The sequence below is a fragment of the Phyllostomus discolor genome, chromosome 2, assembly GCF_004126475.2.
Source record: "Phyllostomus discolor isolate MPI-MPIP mPhyDis1 chromosome 2, mPhyDis1.pri.v3, whole genome shotgun sequence".
Taxonomy (NCBI): domain Eukaryota; kingdom Metazoa; phylum Chordata; class Mammalia; order Chiroptera; family Phyllostomidae; genus Phyllostomus; species Phyllostomus discolor.
This window is the reverse complement of record NC_040904.2, coordinates 144,635,266-144,653,568: the sequence shown is the minus strand read 5'-3', so window position 1 is coordinate 144,653,568 and position 18,303 is coordinate 144,635,266. Positions and strand designations below refer to the sequence as shown.

The 18,303-nt window shown below is 41.2% G+C and overlaps 1 protein-coding gene across 1 annotated transcript; it reads right to left on the bottom strand.

Moving 5' to 3' along the window:
• Positions 1-8,446: 8,446 nt before the first annotated feature.
• LOC118499009 lies at positions 8,447-18,303 on the bottom strand. The gene is made up of 5 exons (XM_036018651.1): positions 18,201-18,303; positions 17,639-17,779; positions 17,133-17,309; positions 9,046-9,204; positions 8,447-8,658 (listed from the first exon to the last, which is right to left on the bottom strand). Exons 1-5 carry the CDS (start codon positions 18,288-18,290, stop codon positions 8,518-8,520), a joined length of 708 nt encoding a protein of 235 aa, XP_035874544.1. The 5' UTR covers positions 18,291-18,303; the 3' UTR covers positions 8,447-8,517.

Below are 18,303 nucleotides of genomic sequence, written 5' to 3'. Positions count from 1 at the left end.
CTGGGAATAGGTGTCTACTACACAGTAGAGAGCTCAATTGTAAAATCTAGGACAAGGCAGCAAAGGTACTAAATGTCAGAGTCAGAACCAAAGCCAGGGTTCAAGCCCTCAGGGGACAGATGCTACTGCCTCATCATTAATGTGCTAGAAGTGGCACGGCCATTCTCTGTGAAGCAGCAAAACAACTGATTTCCCCTTGCCCTTAGCTCCAAGTGTACTCCCCACCTCCCTCTTGATACCCTCCCCTGCCCCAGCCCAGAAGCCTGAGGCCACTCCGCACAGATGTGCTGTAGGACCTCTATGTGCCCAGCAGAGCTCAGTGCTTTCTGAACTTGGTTTCCAATCTTTACAACAATGTCTAAGAGCAGCACCAACACCCTCATGATGCACATGAAGAAACTGAGGCACAGAGACAAAGCAACTTGCCCAAGTTCATATGGCTCGTTCTCAAGAGATCCAGTGTGTGGAACTGGTCTGGCTAACGCTGGAGCTCATGTTCTCCACTGCAGCACTGACTCTGAGGAAAGATGGGACCCTTAAAAGTCATTTACCATTTTACCCTCCAGATAGAGAGCTGTGAATAAACCATAAGGGAAACAAAGGCTTGCTCATCCCCCTTCCTCTGCCAGGCATTTCCTCTGAGATATGATTCTACCATTACCTCAGAAAAAGCATATACAAAATATTTCCTCAAATCAAACACCAGGGAACTCTAATTGGGCTCACCCTCTGAGGCAAACCCTCTGAGGACAAGCATCTGCAGCACTCTAGCAGCAAACCTGTGGCATTCCAGGATATTCAGATATACACAAACCCTCTTAAATACAAAAGGACTGAGACAAAGGAATAGGAGTTGTAAAAGCAAATGCTCTCTTCTTGTCTCCACAGCAAAGGAAGGAAACTGTGACATGGAAAATAGTGAAGAGTAAATCATTCAAAAATAATTGCCATTTGGTCCTCTAACAGGGAATGAAAACTTGATACCACCCTGACTTATCATGAGACAGAATTAGTACCTCTGAGAGATGTACTTAGTAGAATAAGATGTACTAACACACTGATAAAAAGAACTCACACACTGTTCTTCTTACAAAGAACTCACAGTTTCTTTGTAAGCCTATTGCAGGCTCCACAGTTTCACTTCCTGCTCATACAAGGAATGGCCTTGACTGGGACTCCAGTTGATGACAGATCGCCCAGCTACAGGAATCAGGCTGCCCTGACCAGCTCCACGATGCAGACATTAACGAGCCATATTGGGACCAGCAAGGACACTGCTTGCAGGTCCACAGCCTCTCTCCCAACCTCTTTGTTCCCCTTGTCCCTCTCCCTCTCTATAAAAACCACTGCCTGCACTTAGATGTTGAGATGGGCTTTGAGACAAGACCCCCATCTTCCAGGCTGCTGGTACCTGAATAAAACCTTTTTCCTTTTTTGGCAGCACCTGTCTCACTAGTTGGGCTTTCATTGCAGCAGGCAGTTGAAACACCCACCACCTATCACAAGCACCCTAAACCCCTTCTGGCTCTCGTTAGAAAAGTCAAGAACTGTACTGAGTGGTGTACCCTTAAATTCAAGTAAAATCCTAAATCCTTATCATGGCTAAAGGCCACCATGATTCTGATCCTACTGCTCTCTCTCTGATCCCATCATGTCCTGCCCTTCCTCTTGCTCACTGCAGGCAAATCACATTGATCTTTTTGTTCTTCCTTGAACATGTCAAGTGCTTTTTCCCTCAGATAGTCATATGGTTCACTCCCTCATTTATGTCCCCAAGCAAAGGGACACCCCAACACCCTCTGGCCCTTTCTCCCCCCTTGCCTTATGGAGTGATCTCCATAGTGCCTACGTAACATCTCTGTACCTGTGGAGGGCTTGCTCCTCCCTTCCCCACTAGAATGTCAGCTGCATGAGGGCAAGGTCACCAGTGTTGTCCACTGCAGTATCCTAGCACATAGCATGCGGTAGGTTTTCAATGTTAGAAACCAAGTTCAATGCAATCCCTATCCAAATACCAATGACGTATTTCGCAGCTACAGAACAAACATTTCAAAAATTTATATGGAACCATACATGACCCCAAATAGCCTCAGCAATTTTGAGAAAGAAGAACAAAGTAAGGGGGATCACAATACCTGACATCAAAGTATATTACAAGGCCTCTATTATCAAAACAGTCTGATACTGGCATAAGAAAAGATAGAGGTAAAAGGCAGAAAACTGTACTTAAACAACAATTAAAATAAAACAATGATATTAAAAAACAATTATGATAATTAACCAACAAAGAACTGTAAAAAAAGAGAAAGAAAAGACACATAGAACAATGGAACAGAATAGAGATCCCAGAAAAAAAAAACTCATGTCAACATGGTCAGTTAACATTTAGCCAAGGGGAAGGAACATACGATGGAGTAAAAATAGCCTCTTCAACAAATGGTGTTGGGAGAACTGGACAGCTCCATGCAAAAAATGAAACTGGACCTCCAACTTACACCATACACCAAAATAAACTCAAGATGGATAAAAGACTTAAACATAAGGCATGACACCATAAAAATCCTAGAGGAAACCATAGGCAGGAAAGCCTCAGATATCCCATGTAGCAATATTTTCACCAATACATCCCCTAGGACAAGGGATATAAAGGAAAGAAGAAAGAAATGAGACTACATCAAAGCAAAAAGCTTCTGTACAGGTAAAGAAAACAACAACAAAAATGGAAAGGGAACCAACTGTATGGGAAAATGTATTTGCCAATGATATCTCAGGCAATGGTTTGATCTGCAAAATATATAAAGAACTCACATGACTCCCCACCAGGAAGATAAACAATCCAATTAAAAAATGAGCTAAGGACCTGAATAGACACTTCTCCAAGGAGGACATACAGAAGGCCCATAAACACATGAAGAAATGCTCAACATCACCAGCCATTAGAGAGATGCAAATACAACCACAATGAGATACCACTTCACACCAGTCAGAATGGCCATCATTACAAATCAACAAACAGCAAGTGCTGGTGAGGTTGTGGAGAAAAGGGAACCCTAGTGCACTTTTGGTAGGAATGCAGACTGGTGCAGCCACTGTGAAACACAGTATGGAATTACCTCAAAAGACTAAAAATGGAACTGTCTTTTGATCCAGTGATCCCACTGCTGGTATTATACCCTAAGAATCCTGAATCACCAATCCAAAAGAACCTATGCACACCAATGTTCATTGGAGCAAAATTTACAATAGCTAAATGCTGGAAACAGCCTAAATGCCCATCAGCAAATCAGTGGATCAAAGAACTGAGGCACATTTACACAATGGAGTACTACGCAGCAGAAAGAAAGAACTCCTACCCTTCATGGCAGCATGGATGGTACTCGAAAGCATTATGTTAAGTGAAATTAGGTGGTAAAAGACGAATACCATATGATATCACCTATAAAGGGAACCTAATCAACAAAACAAGCAAGCAAGCAAAATAGAACCAGAGACTTAGAAGTAAAGAACAAACTGTCATGACCAGAGTGGAGAGGGGGACAGGGATAATGGGGGAAAGAAGGCGAAGAGGCAAGCAATGGAAAACAAATAGAGGAAACATGGGCACAGACACTGGGATGGGCATTGACTGTGGGAAGAGGTGGTGACGGGCAGGGGAGAGCAATGGGGAAAAAGACAGGGCAATGTAACTGAACAACAATAAATTAAAAAAACTACAAAGAAACAAAGTTAAGTAACAGAGAGCAGTACTGGGGAGTCAGCAGAAGTAGGGCCTACACACAACACAGGTATGGCTGTTCAGGGATAGAAGGAACAAAGGGTTTTTAAAGGTGAAATAAACCTTCTCTTCTGATAAGTGTGGGAACAGCAGCTCCTCTCCTCCACAGCCCCCACTCCCATTCCCTACCTCTTTCTCAGGACTCAGGTAAAATTAAAGGATATTGGAGCATGGGTTAGTGGAAAGATCCTTGAATTAGAAATTCCAGTTCTGGTTCTTCCATTAAATCTCTTCTGTGACCCTGGACAAATGATCCAGCTTCTGAAATTAGGAGGCTTTTGTATTGGGACTAGCAAAGGCTTCTCTGAAGTACCTCTAACTTCTGAGGCAGAAGAGAATCATTGATAGCCTCAGGGGTCTGGGTGAGTGGCCTTAGGTCCCAAATGGTCTACAAATTCTTGGGACATTTTTATCTTAAAACTTCATGCATAATTCGCATGCTACTCCATAACAGGCCCAATTATGATTTCTTCAATCTTTTACTGTTAAAAAGAGTATCGTTTACAAATAAATATGTACTAAAATATTTATAAATGAAACAATAGGAACTCTGGGAATTGATTCAGAATAGTTCGGGCAGGGAGAGGGTGTAGGTAGGGAAATAGGAAAAAGAAGCTGGCCGTGAGTTGCTACTTGTTGAATATGAGGTTTGGACACCTTGGGTGTTACTATACTTGGCACTGTACTTTGAAAGAACACTTTTAGAAAAGAAAAGAAAAATCTTAAACAGCTCAAGGAAAAGTACAGATTACCTATAAGTGAACAAAAGAACAGAAAGCTTGTAATTAGCAACAAAGAAAGCCAGAAAATAATAGTGGAATATGGTCAAAGTGCTGAGAGACAATAATTGGTGAAGAATTGTGTCAGTAGCAAAGCTATCTTGCAAGAATGAGGGTAAGAAGAAATTATTACAAACAAACAAAATCCAAGAGAGTGTACTGTCAAGACACTAGCACTACAGGAACTTCTAAAAGGTCTACCTGAGGATGGTCAGAGATACAGAAAGAATGGTCAGCGTGTAACTCTGTGAATCTAAAAGGCTTGTGAAAAATAGGGGGTGATAAAGGCCAGGCTAGATTAACAGTGTAGTTGAGGAAAGGAGGAGCTTGAACTTGCTGTTTACACAGTGGACTTCAATGGAAAATTGGAAATCAGATGCAAAATAAGGAAAACTGATGGAACACTATCAAGATTGAAACAAGAGGAAATGAGACCAAGGTTACACACAGTAAAACAGGAGCAGGGAGACTGTACTTAATGAATAAACTGAACTCATTCAGAAAAAAAATGACAATAATAACCACAGCATCTAAATTACTGGTTCCAAAAAGACAGCTCAAATATTGGCTAACAAAAGCCTATAAGTTGGGATGTGTAGTGACTGGATTTTATGTCAACACAAAAGAGAAGGTTCAAATGTTGTTTTACTTTAAATTTTGTTGAGCTCAATATGCATGATAAAAGTCTACTTTTTTGGAGCCATTCTGAAGCAATACTTAAGCCTATATGTAAGGGGGCATATATAAGAGTGTTCATGGTAGCTTGTCTGAGTAGCAAAAATTCAGAAACAACTTTCTTAATCCATCAAGGGTTATAGGAATGCAGGAAATCTGTATGTAGCAACTTACTAAGTGGGACAAAAAGCAAGTTGCAGAAACAATTTATACATATGTATCATATTTTATATCACACAAATATAAACCATATATCTACCTATTCTATGTGCAAACAGAAAAATAATATAGGACTATATAGCAAACAGGCAGGGGAGGGGTAAGAAGAAGAGTTGGGAATTAATAGAATTTTATACACTTATCAGTCTCTTTTTTGCAATGAGACTATACTCATGAATTTCTCCCACATTTAAATTAATTTTAAAATGTTTCAATGCAGTTAAAAAGAACACAAAACTGCAAGTTCTTTGTGGGGGGTAGCGACCTTGTCCGCCTCACACACCACTGCGCTGTCAGCACCTGGAGCACGTGATAAAGGTGCAGTGACTGGAACATTTTGTTAGCAGGGTTTTTATCCAACGAGTCCAATGATGGATCATTTGTTCCCTTCCTCTTACTTCTGTCCACTGAAGCCTTCATATGTAATATTTATATTGGTAAAAAGAAATTTGATTTAAAATAATAACACATATCCTTAAGGAATTCCCCCTTCCTCCTTCCTGTCTTGCCCCACCTCCTGGTGTAACCCAGAACCCCGGAAAAAGGCCCAGACTCACTATGTTGTAAGAGCTGCACATCATCCTCACGTATGGCCTTCAGGGTTATCTTCACAGTAATTGATGCTAAGGACAGAAGAGATATAAAATTCCTCCCAGAATTCCTGGATCTTTGGGCCATCCCCTTTCCCCAGACTCACTAGGGAACAAGGAAACCTGTAAGCCAGTTGTAGCAAGGAATGTACCCAAGAGATGCCTTGCTCCCTGCATGTCAGTGTCCTAGGGAAAGAACAGTTGTGATGCAGGAAAAATATTGTCAGCAGGTGACAAGTGGAGCATGAGCCAAGGATGTTAATCTTCAGGGAGTTCCCACATCCTTAGAAAGTTGCAGGCACAGGCAATTAATGTGCACAAATAAAATCCATATTGCCTATATATAATATAAAAAAATTTAACTTTTCTGCTGATAAAAATATCAATCAAAACAACAAGCTTTTTGCTTTTACTTATCAAATTAGTAATAATTTTTAAAACATACTACCCAGGGTGGGCAAATGTCTGGAGAAAGGATACTCACATACAGTACTGGTGACAATAACAAATGATCTAACTGTGTAGAATGAAGTTTGGCAATGAGCACCAAAGTCCTTAAAACTGTGCATACCCTTTGGGCCCAGCAATGCTACTTTTCAGAAATTTATCTTAACAAAATAATCATGATGACATTCAGACATTTAACCACTATGTCCTTGCCCATGAAAACAAAAGATGACACAGTCTCAATGTTCAAAAATAAGGGTTGGTTTCATAAATCCATCTATGCAATTGAATTCATATTATGCAGTTGAAGAATATCTAATGCATGTATTGGTGATACAGATGTGTAGTAATATTTGTGTTTTTAAACCCTCACCCAATCTTTATTTATCTGAGAGAGAATGAGAGAGACAGACATCAGTGTAAGAAACACCAGTTGCTTGCCTTGTGTGAAATACAACCTGGGATTGAAGCCACAACCCAGGTATATGCCCTGATCGGGAATCAAACCTGCAAACTTTTGGTGTACAAGACAATGCTCCAACCAACTTAGCCACCCTGCCAGGATCCAAAGATTTTATTTTTTAAAAACTGCTCTGTGTGTGTGTGTGTGTGTTACATATTTTGTTTTAAAAAATTCTAGGATGTTAGTAGTAGTTAAATTCAAATGATGGCAGTTCTAGCATTATTTATTGTCTTCTTTCAGCCAATCTGAATCTTTTATGCTTTCTAGCATTAGTGCATATTGTTATTGTAGAACAGTTTAAAACAAAACTATTTGGGAAACTCAGTGGGGTTCCAGTCGAAGCAACAGTTTTTCCCTGCCAAGTGTATATAGTTGTCTTCTCACAAAGCAGCATTCCTTGTGGGTGGATGTGCACACAGCCAGGAGGAAGGCAGAGAGCTTCCCAGGCCTTTCTGACACACAATTTGAGGTCAACCTCTCTAAGCAGGTCAGAGCTGGAAAAGGATGTGACCAGCTTCATCATTTCATGGTTCTGGCTTCACCCTTTGGCAAAAAGTCAAGGAGGGCTTTCTTGCTTTAGGGGAGGAAGGAATTGACAGGAGAGAATGCTTTACCTATGAAGGTGACTGCAGCTGCTCGTAGGAAGGGCTGAGTGCTCCTTAGAAACTCAAAGCTCTGGAGCAGTAGATCCCCCAAGAACTGAGTTTTTCGCGTGCTCACCTGTGGAGTCAAAGAGGATTGGTGACGACTGGGGAAGAGGTCTGCTAGGAACTCGACTACAGACCTGCTTGCAGCCATGCCTCTCCCACCCTGTCCAGAAGCAGCATTGTTTTCTGTCTTCAGTCAGCTTAAATCATTTGAACCCGCACACTCAGACACTCCCACTGCCAGGCAAAGAGCAGACTCAGCAGAAAGTTCATAAGGAGAGTTCTGCTCCTCGATACCAACATGACAGGGGAGGAAACAACTGATGTGGAGTCAGGAGACCCAGGTTTGAATACTGGCCCTCACACTGGCTTCAGTTTCTCATCTGTGGAGTCGAAACAAAACCTGCCAGACCTCCCTTGCATGACTGCAAGGCTCCCATGGGACAATGCATGTAGAAGTGCTTCATAAACTCTACAGTGCTCTATCTATGTAAGGAACCCAAATTCATAACATTAGAATTACTCATGTTAGATACCAACTGATTTGCTTAGCCCTTACATGTTTACTTTCCAACAAGGACTCCTGAAGTCACAGAAGCCACAGATCCTCAGCACCCTGATGACTGATCTAAAGCCCTGAGGACTCCTGCCTCTATCATTTCTTGCCACCTCTAAGCAGAAGGCCTCTATCCCACTGCCATCTACTCCCTTTGCGTGACATCCTTAGACTCTGAAGGCAGAGATTGGGATGCTAGGAGAGTCCGATATGGAGGACCAGGGGCTGGCATCCCAAATGTGGGTTGCCAGAGATACCTGATGATAAACCATGAGAATCAAGGAAAGGAAAAATGATGTCTTCTCTCCTCTTTACTCACTAGGCCTGTCACTGAGTCCCTAATCTGAATACTGTGGTCTGGCTTCCTCAGAGACTCTCACTCACCAGGTACTTGCATGTTTCTTCCAGCACATGGATGTGATCATGGAGGTTGGTATCTTGGAATAGGTGTGTCAATGGCAGCCAGCCCATCACTTTGGTCCATTCAGTCAGGGCCCTTCCACAGGCCTGTGGGAAGGAAACAAGGAAATCCTCAAAGCCTTACTCTTATGACTCTGCAGAGCCAGGCCAGAGGCTAAGTGGAAGACCATGAAGGTAGTCCCCAAGGGGTTTGGGTGGAAGTAGTAGCAGGGATCAGGTGAAATATGGGGCCTTGTCCATGTGAAGGGACATAAACAGCTTCAGGGAGCAGAACCATATCAGGATAAGAGTGAAGGCACCCAAGAGAGGGTAAAAGTGCTCAGATCCAGCCCAGAGGATGGCACCAAGGAGGTGGACAGTGAATTCAGACCCCAGACTTGGCTCATGAAAGAGGACTAAAGAGAAGGCACTATCCTCTCTCCAGCAGGAGGGGTTGAAGCAGGCTGAGGTTGGCAGGACAGAGAAGGCTAGTACCTTGACTACATCAGTGTTGTTGTCCTGCAAGCTGAGCAACAGCGGGACTAAGAGGCTGTTGATTTGTTTTCGGAGGGCAGATCCGGGCTTGCAATTTGTAACTCGCCATAATATGTGGCCCAGGGCAGAGGTGGCTGAGATCCTCACCTCGTCCTTCTCCTGCCAAGAAGAGTGAAATGGAGGCAAAGAGGCTTTGGTTTCCCTCTGGCCTTGCCTGACCTGGCTTCTATACTCCCCACATTTCCTTCCTCATGTCCAAAGGACACTGATGCCACTGTGTTTGCATACTGGAAAGGCAACATGACTGTGTAGCTCAGGAATTCTCGTTAGCCCCCCAGAGCCAATGAGTCAGTTTGTTAAGGCACAGTACTGGGGAAGCCAAGATTGTAATTTCAGTTCCACCACAAACCATATTTACCATCTGTAACTTCTTTCTCTTAGGGAGTTTACTTCAAGAATGCAAATTAAAAACAACACAGAGATTATCCTACTTATGCTGTGAATAAAATTGTTTAAATCTTTATTAGCCTTAGTCTATAAATAATTTTATATAGAGCAATAATTGTATATATTAGTCAGTAATTATATAAATCTATAATTGCATATAATTGTTTAAATCTATATTAACAACAATCACAAACAGCCACACTTTGCACACTTTCAGGAGTATATTACATATTAATTGATCAAGCCCTGTTAAGCACCAATCATGAGTTAGGCACAGTACTAAATAACAGGCATGGTAGGACAAAACTGTCTCTGAATTTGTAGGATGTGAAAAACAGACATTTTAACAAGTTGAATATATACACTATCATCTTTTGCACAGAGCACATAATGCCTAAACTGAGAGGTGATTCAATGGTAGTACTTCAACTTAAAAAAACTGGATCTAAGATGGTGGTGGAGCAGGGGGAAATCACCCTCACTTCCTCCCAGGGGCAAACCAAAATTACAACTAAATTATAGAACCATCAACCTGAACAACCAGCTGAAGACTAGCTGACTAGAAGTCTTATAACCAACGGTTTACAGAAGAAGGCACCTTGAGACCGACAGCAAGGGCTGAGATGCAGAAAGGGCTGACCCCGCACCCACACGCAGTAGTTGGTAAAGCAGAGGGATATCTCACCTATAAAGGTAGACTCTAAGGAGCGAAGGGTCTCAACTCTCCACCTGCTTCCCAGCCCAGAGAAACAGAGCCAAAATAAGAAACACACCTAGCATCTGGCTGTCAAAATTGGCAGGGATTTTATCCACTAGGGAGAGAAGGGATTCTGCCAGAAACCCAGGTGTCCTCTTAACAAGTCAGCGCAAATAGAGAATATTAAAAGCAGCAAAAGAAAAACAGTGAGCTCCTTGCATACAAGGGAGCTCCCATATGATTGTCAGCTGGTTTATCAATAAACTTTGCAGGCCAGAAGGGACTGGCAAGAAATATTCAAGTTGAGGAAAATCAGGGACATACAAAGCAAGACTACACTACCCAGCCAGGCTATCATTTAAAACTGAAGGAGAAATGAGAAGCTCCCAGACCAGAAAAAGCTCATTACCACCAATCCAGTATTATAAGAAATGTTAAAGAGACTTCTGTAAGAAGAAGGAAGGAAAAAAAGAGGAGCAGAATTAGAAAGAATTAAATGCCAATAAACACATACTTATAAAAACACTTTCAATGTAAATGGATTAAATGCTCTAGTCAAAAGGTACAGGTTAGATGAACGAATCAGAAAAGAAGACACGTAAACATGATGTCTAAAGAGCCCCTCCTCAGAAGGAAAGACACACAAACTGAAAGAAATGGAAAAGAGGTTTCATGCAAATAGAATCAAACAAACAAGACCCTGTGGTAGCAATAGTTCTATCAGACAAAATGGACTTTAAACAAAGGCTACAATAAGAGACAAAGAAGAACGTTACACAATAATAAAGGGATCAATCCAACAAGAGGACATAACTCTTGTAAACACTGATGTGCTCACCGCAGGGACACCTAACTATGTAAAATAAATCTTGGTGAACATAAAGGACAGGTGGACAGTAATACAGTTATCATAGAAAAATTTTAGACACCATTGACAATTGACATTGTCAGAGCTTTTCACCCCAAAGCAGTAGACTATACATCCTTTCAAGTGCACATGAACCATTTTCCAGGATAGACCACATATTAGGACACAAAACCAGTCTTGATTCATTTAAGAGGACTGAAAATATATCAAGCATCTTCTCTGACCACAACAGTACAAAACTAGGAATCAATTACAAGAAAAAAACTGAAAAACACACAAACACACATAGGCCAAATAACACATTACTAAACATTGAATGGGTTAACAATGAGATCAAGGAAGAATCATGGTATGAGCATATACCACGTTCATGGATTGGAAGAATTAACATTATCAAAAAGTTATACTGCACAAAGCAATCGATAGACTCAATGCAATCCCTATTAAAATACCAATGACACATTTCACAGATATAGAAAAAATATTTCAAAAATTTACATGGAACCATAAATGACCCGAATAGCCACAGAGTTTTTGAGAAAGAACAAAGTAGGAGGGATCACCATACCTGACATCAAACTGTGTTACAAAGCCACTGTAATCAAAACAGTCCAGTAGTGGCATAAGAACAGACACCTAGATCAATGGAATAGAATAGAGAGCCCAGAAATAAACTCAGGTTGCTATGGTCAATTAATATTTGATAAAGGGGGCAGAAGCATCAAATAGAGCAAAAATAGCCTCTTCAGCAAATGTTGTTGGGACATCTGGACAGCTCCACATAAAAAAAAAGAAACTTGATCACCAACTTACACCATACACAAAAATAAACACAAGATGAATGAAAGACATAAATAGAAGTCATGATACCATAAAAGTACCATACTAGAGGAGAACACAGGCAGGAAAATCTCAGATATTCAAAACAGCAGTATTTTCACTGGTATGTCCCCTAGAGCAAGGGACATAAAGGAAAGATAAACAAATGGAACCTCATCAAATTAAAAAGCTTCTACATGACTAAAGAAAACAATAGCAAAATGAAAAAGGAACCAACAGTATGGGAAAATATATTTGCCAGAGATAACACAGACAAGGGTCTGAGCTCCAAAATATATAAAGAACTCACATGACTCCATACCAGGAAGATAAACAATCCAATTAAATAATAGGCAAATGACCGGAACAGACACTTCTCCAAGTAGCACATACAGAGGGCCCAGAGACATATGAAAGGATGCTCAGCATCACTGCCCATCAGAGAGTTGCACATTAAAACCACAATAAGATACTACTCAACACCAGTCAGAATGGTGATCATAAACAAATCAATAAGCAAGAAGTGCTAGCGAGGTTGTGGAGAAAAGGGAACCCTAGTCACTGTTGGTGGGAATGCAGACTGGTGCAGCCACTGTGGAAAACACTATGGAATTTCCTCAGAAAACTAAAAATGGAATTTCCTTTTGACCTGGCAATTCCACTGCTGGGATTATACCCTAAGAATCCTGAAACACTAATTCAAAAGAATCTATGCACCCCGATGTTCATAGCAGCACAATTTACAATAGTCAAGTGCTAGAAGCAGCCTAGGTACCCATCAATAAATGACTGGATCAAAAAAGGTTGTACATTTACACAATGGAATATTATGCAGCAGAGATAAAGAAGGGGCTCCTATCCTTTGCAACAGCATGGGTGGAACTGGAGAACATTATGCTAAGTGAAATAAGCCAGGCATGAAAGACAAATACCATATGACCTCACCTATAAGTGGAACCTAATCAACAAAACAAACCACCCAGAAAAACACAACCAGAGCCATTAAAATAAAGAACAAACTGACAGTAACCACAGGGTAGTCGGGAGGGAAACAACAGGGGAAAGAAGGGAAACAGTTGTCAAGGAACATGTATAAAGGAATCATGGACAAAGCCAAAGGTGGGTAGGATTGAGGGAGGGAGGTGGGGGTGGGCGGGCAGGTGAAATGGTGGAGGCAAAATCGAGATAAGTGTATTTGAACATTAAAAAAACTGATTAAAAAGAAAAAGGACAAGAGAAAATAAAAACACAACTGTATAATCTTGATGACACAACAAAAGTAGTGGTAAGAGGAATATTCATGGCAGCGGAGGGTTACCTCAAAAAAAAAAGAGAACAAGAAAAATCTCTAATAAACCACCTAATGTTATAGGTAAAAAAAAAAACAGAGCACAAAGTGAGTAGACTAAAGGAAATAATAAAGATTAGAGGGATATAAATGAAATAGTCTAGAAATGTAACACAGAAGATCAAGGTCATGAACAACAGATTCTTTGAAAAGGTGAACAAGATTTGTAAATCCTTAACCAAATACCCCCAGAAAGGGGATCCAGAGAAATAAAATAATAAATGAAAGAGTAAAAGTAAGAAGTGAAACCATAAAATACAAAGGATTATAAGGCAATATTATGAGTAACTATATGAGAATAAATTAGACAAACTGGAGAAATGGATACATTCATAGACACATACAATCTTGCCAAACTGAATCAAGAAGAAACTGAAACTCCAAACAGCCCAGTTACAACCAACAAGATCAAAGCAGTAATCAAAATACTCACAACAAACAAAAGTCCTGGATAGGTGGCTTCACAGGTGAATTTTAGCAAACATTCAAAGAGGAACACTTATCCTTCTCAAACCATTCGGAAAAGCTCAAGAGAAGGGACGACTCCCAAGCTTATTTTATGAGGCCAGCATGACCCTGACTCCAACATCAGATAAACTTCAAAGAAAGAAAATTATAGAGCAATGTTCCTGGTGATCATTGATGCAAAGATACTTGACAAAATATTAGCAAAATGAATTCAACAATTCATTAAAAAGATAATACACCATGATCAAGTGGGATTTAAACCTGGGATGCAAGGATAGTACAATATCTCCAAGTCAATTAACAAGATCTACCACATAAACAACCACATGAAAGTCATAAGATTATACCAATAGATGCAGTAACAATAGAAGGAACATATCACCACATAATAAAGGCCAATACGACAAGCACACAGCTAACATCAAACTCAATGGGGAAATAACTAAGAGATCAGGAAGAGGAAAGGGATGTCCACTTTCATCCCTTAGGCACTCTTAGGCAATAGCAATCAAACAAGAAATAGAAGAACAAGGCATTCAAAAGGGAAGGAAGAAATAAAACTGCCATTGTTTGCAAGCAACATGCTACTTATATAGACAACCATAAGGATTTAACCCAAAATCTAAAATTGATCAATGAATTCAGTAAACTATCAGGATACAAAATAATATGCACAAATCAGTTGCATTTTATACACCAGTAAGTAACTGTCACTATCAGGAAGGGAACATAAGAGAACAATCTAATTCACAATTGCATCTAAAAAATAAAATAAAATAAAATGAAATGAAATGAAATAAACTAATAAAATGAAATAAAATAATAAAATAAAACAGTAAAATGAAATAAAATAATAAAATAAAACAACAAAATAAAATAAAATAAAATAAAATAAAATTAAATTAAATTAAAGCCTGGGAATAAATTGGGAAGCATTCACAATGGACAGACAGAGAACTCCAAGAGACACACTCCAGTTAACCTCAAGGGGCCAGAACGGGAACTCACAGTGCCCCAAGAGAGTGGGGAAATCCCTCATATCTTTTTCTTCACTTGTTCCCTCATGCAGCAGCCCCCGTACAAGCACCAATGAGAATCCATGGGGACTCAGACTCTGAGGGAGGGAAACCTTAACTCTTCACTTGAAGGAGCTGAGACCCCAAGAAAATGGACAAACCCTGAGTGCTTTACTTCGTTTCTCTGCCCTCATGGCACTTGGCTCAACTGTAGGCACAGTCACACACTTGGCTGCCATTGCAGCATGAATAAGCCCCAGCTATCTGGCCAAACAGTGGGGAAAATGGACCCTGGGGACTGTAAAAGTGGGAACTGTAAAAGTGGGAGCTCTTGGAGGAGGAGGAACCTGGGCAAGTGAAAACTCAAAGAGCAAAGGCAATGAATTTAGAACTGACACTGAAATAACAGCATACTCACAGCAGCAAGTCACAACCTGCAACCTAAGATAAAGAGGTCAGTTGCCTTCTAAAGTAAAAACATCAGCAAGCTCCATAAGATTTAAATGAGACCCAGAGTTACATAATGTAATATTTTAAAAGATACAATCAAAAATCACACCCTGTGTGAAGAGCCAGGAAAACCTTAACTCACATGGGAAAACGCCATTGACATGCCAGTCAAGAGGAAACAGATACTGGAATCATCTGATATAAATCTTAAAGCAGCTGATATACAAATACTCCAAAAGCAACAATTAACACCCTTGAAATGAATACAAAAATAAACGTCTCAGCAAAGAAACAGAAGATATAGCCCTGGCTGGCATAGCTCAGTGGATTGAGTGCAGGCTGCGAACCAAAGCATCGCAGGTTCAATTCCCAGGCAGGGCACATGCCTGGGTTGCAGGCCACAGCCCCCAGCAACCTCACATTGATGTTTCTCTCTCTCTCTCTCTTTCTCCCTGCCTTCCCTCTCTAAAAATAAATAAATGAACTCTTCCTTAAAATCTTTAAAAAAATAGAAGATATTAAGAAAAACCATGGGAAATTGTTAAACAGAGAAATACAAATTTAGTAGACTAAGTAGCAAAACAGAGATGGCAGAGTAGCCATTGAACAAAGATCAATACAAATTATCTAATCTGATATACACAGAGAAAGATAATTGAAAATGAACAGAATCTTGGGACCTCCTGGACAAGAACAAAAGGTCCAACATTACTGTCATCAAACTCCTAAAAGGAGAGGAGGAAGAATGTGGTGCTGAACAAAACTTGAAGAGACAATGGCTAAGAACTTTCAAAGTTTGATAGAAGACATAAATATAGATGTTTCACAAAAATTTAGTGAACCCCAAACAGGCTGAAAGGGAGGTAATTCATGCCAACACATCCTCAACTGCTGAGAACTAAAGACACATGTGAGACAAATGAAGATATTTTCAGACAAAGACTGAAACATTGACTATTAACATATCGTCACTGAAGAAGCCATAAAGAAAGAAAAGGTAATCTAGAAGTGGGGCGAAAGCTATGAGAAGGAAAGGTAAACCAAGGCATATATAAACATAGAGGTAAATCTGAATAAGTATTGACTGTATAAAACAACATCAATAATGATGATGGTGTTAAAGACCAAATTTGGGGATTGTAAAGAATGTGAAAGTAAAACACTAGACAATATTAATATAGAAAATGGGAGGGTGCAATCAGAGTTAAAGCACTCTACGATCCTGTCATTGCTTGCAGGAAGGGAAAAGATTATCTTTAGGCTTTGTAAAGTGAAATATACCTGTTGGACTTTATAAGTATCTGAGATATAGATGAATCAGATGTTGACCCTGCCACAATGGAGGGAGTGTCCAGGCTCTTAGAGATGAGGAGAGTGACACAAAAATAATTTAAATCCAAGGTTCAAAACCTCAAAAGTTATAGATGCCAGAACAGCAGCACTGTGAGCAAGCTTCTCTCATGTCAAATCCCATCATGTCAAAAGTTCTATGTTCTGTAAGGAGGATAGATGAGAGAATAGGTACTGGTCTGGGAAGTTCAGGTTTCTGAGCCTTTGGGTTTGAGACCAGGCTCCTAGCATTCTAGGGTCCCTGTGTTGTTTGGAAGGAGGCTGGAAGTCATGAGGTCTCTCCACACTCTTCAAGTCTGCAGGAGAAGATCCTGGGAGTCACAACCAATTTCTTATCAGTATCACCTTTTTTTTTCCTTCAGTAGCTCCCTCAGGGAACTAGTGACAAGAGAGGAGTGGATGAGTGTGTGCTGGGCACATCTGTATGTAATAGGGGATGAATTTGGGGCCTGTCCAATGCACTGCTTCAAGTAGCCACGTCTCCTTTTTTCTGCCCCTCAGTGATTTCAGCCTTCCACCACAGTCCCATAGCCCAGCCCCAGAATCCTTAATTCAGCTTGAACAGTTCATCTGCAGCTCCAGCCCCTATTGATCCCAACTACTCCCAAGGACTTAGGCCCGTACATCATTAAGGAGTGAAAGCAGTTGCTCAGTGATGCTGCCAATGACCAGCTTGATGTCCTCTCTGTTCCCGTGGTGGGTGATGTTCTGTAGGGCCTTCACCGCCTCTGCCCTTACTCGCCACTCGTCATCCTTCAGGAGTTCTTCCAAGGAGGGAACCAGGGTCTTCAAAGTGTCTGACTATTTGGAAGAAGGCACAGATCACTTACCACCTGCGGATCATGCAACACTTCAGGGACAAGGATTTATGTCAGAAAAGAGATGGTGCCTAAGAGAATCAGACACAGGGGATCGAGCAGCTGGATGCACTGAGGACGTGGAAGGGGCTGGTGCTCAGGGTGTGTGGGCCTCATGGGCAGGCTGTGTAAGTCTACAGACTGGATGGTAGGCTGCCCTAGAATGAGGGGTGGGGAATGAACCAAGCCCTGAGTAACCAAGAGACCCAGGGGAGGTACATTAAATGGTTTGGAAACTTACACTGGGTTCCCACTGGGTCCCCTCATTCTTACTTTTCCTGGGTGCAGTGCTAGGTTACGGATCCCACGGAGCCCGATTTCCTTGATGACGATGTTGGGCTCCCTGATCCAACTGGACAGACTGCCCACAAAGTTCTGTCTCACAGTCTCAGCCACTGATTCATGACAGAGCAGCTGTGGGAACAAGGACACTACAGATGTGGATGGAGAAAAAATGGGTACCCCAATCTTTCTCAGCCCTCCCTCGGGCCCCAGATGTAGGTAGGGCTGTAATGAGTTGTGAACACATTCAGATCTGTACACATGGGGTAGAAACGAAGGCCATGGAAGATGATGCACATAAAGTCTGTGTTTCAGGCCAGATGCTGGGATCCAAGGATCACTCTGGGTGGACTAGAGCTGCTGATCTCCTCCCCAGGCTCTCCCTGCCCCTTTTAACCAGGCTCCTTGAGTTACAGGCAAGGAAACCCCACTTTACATGGCCCAATTCTATTCTTTCTACTTTGTGGGGCACGTTATTTAACATTTCTGTTAAATATTCCTCAGCTGCGGGAAATGAATGTCAGGGGCTGGGGTTCTCTCCCAAGGCTTTCACCTCTGTATAGATGCTCCTGGACAAGATCTTCTGACTATTATCCAGGCTGCAGAAGAAGTTCTTGACATACGTCAGAACACGCTGCAGCATGTCTGGCTCACAG